Source organism: Chrysemys picta, chromosome 4 (genome assembly GCF_011386835.1).
Source record: "Chrysemys picta bellii isolate R12L10 chromosome 4, ASM1138683v2, whole genome shotgun sequence".
Classification (NCBI taxonomy): Eukaryota; Metazoa; Chordata; order Testudines; family Emydidae; genus Chrysemys; species Chrysemys picta.
Genome location: NC_088794.1, coordinates 73100562 through 73109129, shown reverse-complemented (window position 1 = coordinate 73109129; position 8568 = coordinate 73100562). Strand labels below are relative to the sequence as shown.

At 37.7% G+C, this 8568-nt stretch overlaps 1 protein-coding gene across 2 annotated transcripts; it reads right to left on the bottom strand.

The window, feature by feature from the left end:
- Nucleotides 1-48: 48 nt before the first annotated feature.
- Nucleotides 49-7839, bottom strand: FADD (Fas associated via death domain). 2 transcript variants are annotated; one of them, XM_065592631.1, is made up of 3 exons: nucleotides 7764-7839; nucleotides 4763-5071; nucleotides 49-4101 (listed from the first exon to the last, which is right to left on the bottom strand). In XM_065592631.1, exons 2-3 carry the CDS (start codon nucleotides 5058-5060, stop codon nucleotides 3824-3826), a joined length of 576 nt encoding a protein of 191 aa, XP_065448703.1. In that variant the 5' UTR covers nucleotides 5061-5071; nucleotides 7764-7839; the 3' UTR covers nucleotides 49-3823. The 2 variants fall into 2 exon arrangements, with proteins under 2 accessions (XP_065448703.1, XP_005278790.2); XM_005278733.3 differs by lacking the exon at nucleotides 7764-7839 and adding an exon at nucleotides 5450-5606.
- Nucleotides 7840-8568: the final 729 nt, after the last annotated feature.

Below are 8568 nucleotides of genomic sequence, written 5' to 3'. Positions count from 1 at the left end.
ATTTCATCATTGCGCATAAGAACCAGGAAGCAAAACTCACTAGCAATGCACATTAAAAAAATCTAGTTTATTTTTATTGCACAAAAAGTGAAATACAAAATGTAAACACAGAATGGGGAAATATTTCTAACATTTTTGAGTCTCATGCTATTTATTATTTTAAGGATATGACTTTATGCTCTCCCTTTAAACTATATATTAAAAGGTTATAAAGGCTGTAATATGACTTCATTTATAAGCCACATAATGTAGGGATTCACAGAATTTAAATTAGAGATTAGCTCTGCATGTCTTTCATTTAAACTTTTGCTGTTCATAATTTGTGAGTGGGTGAGGGAGCATTAATGACAATACTTTGTTCTCAGAGCTCCTGATAACTATGGTGAACTCTTTTTACTCCCATTCTATATTTGGGGAAATTGAGGCATATAGAGACCAAGTGATTTTTTTCCTCTCCAAGCTTAGTGGAGGCTAATGGCAGAATTAGGAACAGAAGAGAGGTCTTCTAGTTCCCCTACTAATCATTGGACAGTTTCCCTCACAGTTTATGTGACTATAAGAAGCTGAATTTTGGATTTTAATCACAACTTTTTGATATTGGGAACTCAAGAAAAAATTAAACTTTGAATGAAGGCTCCCATATTTCTCCTTTTCTTCTATGTCAAAACAGGGAAATATATAATTGACCACTGCACATTTTTACCTTTTTTTCCCCTACCAACACAGATACCAAATTCATTTTTTCATGAAAGGAAAGATGTTTTAAGAAATAACATTTGTGAAATGCACATATAAAATCTTACATTACAACTTCAACCTTACATGCAGAAATTCAAACATGATCTATTTGGTGCATCCTACCACTCCCCTCCCGTCCCACCCCATTGCTTCCTTATTTCACAGGGTCAACACATTTTATATTATGTTCCAATTCTTGAGCAAATTTGGTTTTAACCATAGTATGGGTCAGGTGCTGCTCTCTTCAAAAATACGACTCAACCACACGGAAAAACTATTCCAGTTCTCAAAAGAAGATATTCTAATTACATGCAAGAAGTACCAAATTTGTAATCTTTGTATCATATATATATGTATATCTGCTGTGATCCAAAAGTCCATATGTTATGTTAAATATTAGGAATAAAGGGGGAAAAGTAATGAGGACAAAATGCTTGGGACATTGAACTTTGAGTTGTTGCAGAGGAGGTTTGTTATTTCACTTGCTATTTCACTACTCAATTACATTTGCGTTTTCTGTAAACATAACAGCTCATCCAGCCAACATTACCAAAAAAAAACCCCTGAATAGAGAATGATGGGCAGAATATTTTGAAACAGATAGTGTTATCTTTAGAGTGGGAAGAATAATGAAAAAAAAATCCATAGATATTTTAACAAAATAAAATTTGTTGAATTAGTCATTCAGCTCAAGATTAGCATTTTATTTAGCACTGAATTCAGAATTTGTTTATTTATTCATTAGTTTTTAAGAACTCTTCTGAAGTCTGTATGAGATACAGGCAAAGCAAGCTATTGTTCTATTACAGTTTAATTACTTGAAACTGTATATACACAAAGGCAGATATGTGAAAGCTAGAGCATCACCCTTTACTCCTTTCTATGTAGACACTAGCAAACATTGGTCTCTGGCTTATTAGGATCATAAATATGTGTGTGCCAATCTTTCATTGTTCAGCTTCTAAAGAAAAGCCCTTATGACAATGTTGTATGACGGTACTGGGTACACATTACTTCAACCTTTCTAGTAATTGTAATCTAGTAATTGTGTTAATTTGTCAATTTCTGAAGCTCAGACATCAGCTGAATTGAAAATACGGAGACACTCATGACAGTTTTGTGTTGTTTCTGCCTGCTGTCATTCCTACTGAATTTCAGGCTTCTTGTCAATTTCTGGTGCTGAGTGCAGTGATGCTGCCATGTAGTGAGAAACTGACAAAGAGCAGGATGCTATCAGCTACACAAAACAAAATGAGACAGGTTCAGCAGCAAGGCGAAGCCTCTCCCTTTAGGTATGAATTTTACATTATATTCTTAGTAGGATGTTTCAGAGTCCACCCGCTGTCCTAGTCAGTCACATCAATTCTGATTTCAGAGGAACTCATGCAAGATGCTGGTACTAGACATAGATGACACAGAGGCATGAAAGCAGGTCTTAAAGTAGGTGCAGTTTTCACAATCTTGGGTTAGTGTAAGGGCCCAATTTGAAGTTTGCAGGAGGCCCCACATGACCTTAAACTGGCCTTGCCCATCCATGCTTTTTTGACTGTGGGCTATTTATGGGTTCCTCGAAGGGAGTGGTGTTAAGGAACTGACATGAAGGAAAACTGAAGAAAGCTGATGAAAGGAGTATTGGACCTGGAGCCACCTTCAATTAGAGCACCATGTGGTGACGAGAACTGATCCTCATCTGCATAGCAGGGTGGATAAACTGTAGGTGATGGGATTATATTTTCTTCAGTAACTTCATTTCTCCATAAGAAAAGCTTTTGTTTTATCTTAACATGTATCTCTTTATCTTAACATGCGATGTTATCAAGAGCACAGACAACTGAATTCTACTTTCCCCATTGAAAACTGGATGGATGATCTGAATGAGGGCAGTGCTCTGGCTTCTACTAACAGGGTGGGCTGTCAGAGTCTCTGAGTTGGTGGTGGCTGTGAGCAGCATCTTCAGATGTACATTTACAATGGGGGAAATCTTTTGCAGGAGGAACAAGGAGGGCCCCCTACACAACTAAAGGGCAAGGTCTTTCTATGTATTTTACAGTGTCAGGATAGCATCCCTTTCTTTATGGCAGGGAAGGTACTTAATATAAACCCTTTATCTCAGGCAGTTTATTCTGAAAACAGGGACTTTTGAGCCGAGGAAAGGCCATAAGAACTGCTGGGCTCCTTGCACTGCAATCTTAAGGCCTAATTCTATATGGTGCTTAACATCCTTGCATGAAAAAAAGAGCACTTGAAGCACCATTCAGAACATATTCCTTACCTCTCAAGATCTGGCAGGAAGGGCAGCATATTGCTAGTGTCTGTTTTGGGTTTTTTTATTACAAACAAAATTATTTAGCCACCTTTAAAAATTTGGAAATGCATAGAAGTCAGGTTCCCACAGCAATGACCCTGAGTACATATTTCAAGGCAAAATTTTAAAAGCATCTGCAGTCATGCAAAATACCATATATGGATAGGGGGCTGAGTTATGGCTACTGAAGGAATTGCAACTTTGAATTTCTTGATTTTTGTGAATTTAAGAATAATATTTTGCACTTAGGAAGAAGCACTTCATTCAAGGAGCATAAACTTCCTCATAAGCATTACATGAATAAGCTTCACAACACTCCTTCGAGGTAGGTACCACAAGTACATAGTAATATTCCTATTTGGCAGATGTGGGAGGTAAAGTGAATTTCATACTTGAGTGACTAAATATGACCATGGGCATCAAGATTTAAGTGTCTACAAATCAGAGGCTAAGGCCAGAATTTTCATAAGATACTAATGATTTTGGGTACCTAACTTGATAGAAGATAAGGATTCTCACAGGGCAGGTAATCAGCATTTTCTGAAATATCAAAACCCTTTAAATTGCCTCAGATTGAGAATCCAAAAATTAAGGACCCAAAATCATAAGTGTTTTCTGAAAGTCTTGGTCTATGTCTCTAAATGTGAATTTAAGCTCCTAAATCAATGATGGAGTATCCTAACTCTTGTTCTAACAATTAGACAGCATTCCCTCCCTTTTTATTTAAGCTCTCAGTTTTAATGTTGCATTTTATATATATTGTTTTGATTTCATTTAGTTTTAGTCCTCCCATTGGAAAAGTTCATGTTCAACTTTGTCTGCTACTAAGTTCATTTTGCAATCCCGAAGGGCTTTTATTAAGTCAGCAACCTTAGCTTCCTTTCCCTTCCATTTCTGCCACTCTCGAAGTGACTGCATCAATTGTTCTTGCAAGTTATAAGGATTGGCTGTTAGAATTCTGTCAATTTTTGTATCAGAAATTCCTAATCTTCGAACTAGCATTTTCCAGTTCTTCCCAACATTGTCACATATAACTTCAAAAGCTACATTCTGTTGACCTGAAAAATAAACAAAATGACAAAATCCAGTTTATGCCAAATGAGTGATTTACAAAGAGACATTTACAATGTGCATTTCTCTATTAATTCTTACTGTATAGGTTTGTCCACGTACATATTAAGGACCACATTGTCGCAGTAAAGCCACTGGATGTGCTGAGGACAGTGTAGAAACACCTCAGACCTGATGGAGTTTTCAGAGGCCTTGTCTCACACAGTGACAAAACTTGTCCATGAGTGCCAGGGTAGCGCAGCTCCCCTATCCAAAAAGCTGGTTGCAGCATGTACTCCCTCACCCTCCTGCATGTGGCCAGTGCAGAAACTAGTATGTAGAATTCCATGTGGCAGTCTAGAGCCAGAAATAGTGCTAGTTTGGAAGTCCTTGTTAAGGGTGAGTGAGACTCAAATAATGCATAGTCCATGTACTGGCCTTTAGCAGAGGGGTAAATTTCATCACAGAACTATTTCCGACTATTTGAAACATTATTCGCTTTTTTTTTTTAAAGAGCGAGGCAGACCTCTGCTCCAAAGTGTTCCTATGCAATAGTGTTAGGGGTTAGACCTAAAGATTTCCACATCTAGCTTACTAAAAAAAAATAATTATCAGTGTTTGCCACGGTGTTAGTTTGCAAAATAAAAATAAGAAGATGAGTCCACTTACATTTTTCTTTCTCATCTAGATGGTCGACAACATCGCCTTGTCCACCTTCTATGAACTCCTGTAGTTGCATTATCAGATCTTCTCTTTTAATGGTTTTGATCATGAGCTGGAGAAAATCTACCTTCTCTCTTGCAATCTCCCGCTGTTCAAGGAGGATGGTGAAGAGATCATTGCCAGTTTTGACAGACTCAAGCTTCCTTTTGCCAATTTTGCTCAGGCACAGAAATTTAAGGGCAGAGAGCTCACTGTCAGATAAGCTCATGGAAAATGAATGCAGAAGAGACAAAAATGGGTCCATTTTGGTAAGCCCTGTGAAAGAATATCAAGAAAAAAATGTTTTGTGTGTAAGAAAACATACAGGAAGTCTCACAAGTTGTTTGCTTTCTACATGCCTAGGAAACACCTTTCATTTGAAGATAAAACTTTCTTTTATTAAATATACACGTTCTTAAAAACAAAAATAAAGCTCTTTGGCATGATTACCTTCCTGGAAGGCAATTAACATTAGCTATTTCTCTACAAACATTTCTTACTTTCACTTTCACAATGCACTGTCATTATCAGTAACTAAAATCTTACACTTTCCAAAGTTTAGAACAAACTTCAATATACTTTCTCTTGGAAATCGAATTGCTGTTATGAACAATATGTAAAGATATGTTTCATTTCAGAGGAGTTGCTACTTACTTCCTGGTTTAATCTATGTTGCCCTGAAAGCCTAGCTGCGATGAAGAAAAACTTCACTGTGCTGAAGGCAGCTTTCCTTTTACACAGAGATCTGACTGTCACCGGAAATCACATGAATGAGTGATGCAAACATTTCAGCCTCAGGGAGTGCTCTATTTTCCAGTGAACAGTAGATGGCAATACCATACAACTATCTATCCTACCATATATACACACTCATACCCTGAATACTGGTGCCATGTACACACATACTACTGAAAAACTACATCAAAATCTGTAGTCTAAAGATCAACAGAAGACCTGTCCAAAATGGTCCTAAAATATGAAAAAGCAAAGCAATTCTATTGTATGCTAAGTAAAACATCACTGTTAAGGATTGTGTATATATTTAAATCAAATCCTTCCCCTTAAGAATTGTAACATCAAGAGTAAAAACTGATGTTCAAAAATACAAAAAATAGGAAAGAATGTGAAAGTATTCAGAAGTTTTACTCTGAATTATTATGACAGCTGCATAAAGGTGTATGTCACACTAAAAAAGTGGGATAAATTTATGCCAGGTGTATTCCCTTTAAGTCAGTGGATTTATACTAAGAATTGAGTTAGTGTATTCTTCTTACTAAACCAATACTAAGCCCTAATCATAAGAGAATCACAAGCCTATTTTCACACCTTGCTCAGTTCTCAGTACCTAAACTGAGATTGAACTATAACATCATGTTTAAACCGGACCCGTGGAAGTGTACTTGGATTTTTCAGTGTAGGGGTAGATAAATTAGGATGGGGCAATTATGGAGTAAATCAGGGTGCTCACTGTTAAGTACACTGTGCCTATTCCATATAGTTTCCTGGAGAGATTAGCATTTAGGATATTAATAGCACAGAAAAGTAGGTGACCAAGATCAGAATAGATATGAGGGCAGGTTAAACCTTATTTGAAAACTACCCCCATAGTGAGGAATGGATAAAGTTAACAGTCATTTTATGTTATATTATACAAAATGTATGTGTTTGGTGCAAACATTCAGTTCACCACCTGCCTCCTGCTGCAGGAAAAAGCAGGTCTAGCTGCTTGGCTGGTTATCTGTGCATAGTTTCCTGCAACCCTGTTTTACTGCTCCCCCTATATTTCCCCTTGTTGTTTTTCTCCTCTCATCCCTCTGTAAATAAATATTTCTCTTTCTTCCTCACTGTTCCCCTCCCCCGTAGGAAAAAGATTTAAAGGGGCCATGCTCTCTAAACTCCAAAGGGGTTACAAATGGTAAGTGTTTAAATAAGCCAGGGGTTCTAGGCCCCCATTTGCTGAAGGATTTTATGGCTTCTGGTTAAGTTTAGCATTTACATAGTGCTTTACAATCTATCAATCAGCACTTAAATCTGAAATGCCTACTTATTATTTTCTCTTTACAAGAGGGGAATGAATCACAGCAGTTAAGTGGTAAAGTGAGTTGATAAAGGCCACAAAAGGACCCAGTGTCACAGCCAGGGTCAGAACATAGGAGTCTTTTATTCCTTGTCCCTTATGCTATTAAGATGCTTCCCCTTGTGGCCAAAAGTCAATGGCTGCTCAATGGAGGAGTCAACTCCAGCTGCAAGTATCTCTGGGAGTAGCAGCAGCTGCCTGAGTTATACTGCCATCCACAGCAACAAATTGATATCAGGTTCTTCTAAAAGCTAAGGGACCTATTATCATGAATTTCACTGACCTCAAAGGTGAAGCCTAGAATTATGAATACCTCATGATTATTAAGAAAATCAGACAAATTTTCAAACCCAGCAATCAATATTTTTAAACCTATTTTTATACAGAGAAAGCTTTTTAGTTTTAAGAAAAGCTCCCAGCATAAGTTTAGCCCTGACATTGCTAAACTCTGGGGAACTTGCGATTATGGGCTTTACAGGGACCAACCCCTGGACTTTTCTCATAACTTTGTAACCCAACCTGAACTTCTCCCCTGTACTCTGGTGTGTGTGTTGGAGGGGGAGCTCTCTCACTCTCTTCCCCAGATCACACGCATTATTAATTATTTACAGCATAGCCTTAAGTTTACTAGGCACTGTACATACACAGAAGGTACAGTCCCTGCCCCAAAGAGTTTTCAATCTCACCTACATAAATTCAAAGGTTATTGTCTGTATCTCCCACATCTCCATCCTCACACTCCAGTTTTAAGGAGGCCAAAAGCCATTTTCGACAACTTAACTTTCTGGCAAAAATAGTAAAAAATCCCAAAAGAACAAACCACCCCCAAACAAATATTCCCTTTACATTTTATCATCCCTATGGTACATGTGAAACCTTCTCTGACCCTACCTCCAACTAATCACAAAAATCAGGATTAATACTGGTGTCTTTACCAGCCTCCTCTCTTCCTCTTTGATCCAGTAGTGGGTGGATTTCCTATCAGGCAGGTGTTATAAGCTGCCTAATGTATATGCAGCACCACTGCCCTCCACTGGATGGAATATCAGACCTGCTTAAAGGACTGGTTCTGTGGGAGCCCCAAATGCTGCAGGAAGGAGAGAATTACCAGCAGCAGTGTCATATGGAGAGGATATGCTAATACTGGAGAGAATTATTAACACTGATAATGTGGGACATGATAGAACTCACTCCAGGCACTTACGTTCCCTGTTTTCTAAGAGATAGAGTAGGTCTAGGTATTTTCTTTCTTGTGTCCTGATGATGCCTTTAAACAAAGGCATGAGACACCAGAGTTACTGTGGGCTGGTGTAGTGAGGTCAAGCGGGAAAGATCCATTCACATCACAACAATTTGAAATACTCAGATTCAGAATGTAAGGAGTTATTGGGCATAAAGCCAAGTAAACAATATAAAGTCTGATTGTATAGAATGAGGCATTTTAGTGTACATTTTTATTCTGCAATAAAATATGAATCTATCAAACAGTGCACCAGTGAAACAAGAAAATACATGGAACTCAGTTCAGGCTGAGTCTATGCAAAGGAACTCTAAATTACAATAATTTACACCTTTTTGGTAGCTCCCTCAGCATGTAGATTAAACCATTTTAAACTCAGATTATTTTAGACACCCATAAGGGCCAGATTCAGAGCTGATATGTGAAGTGATGTAATTGCAGTTCAGTATGAAAATA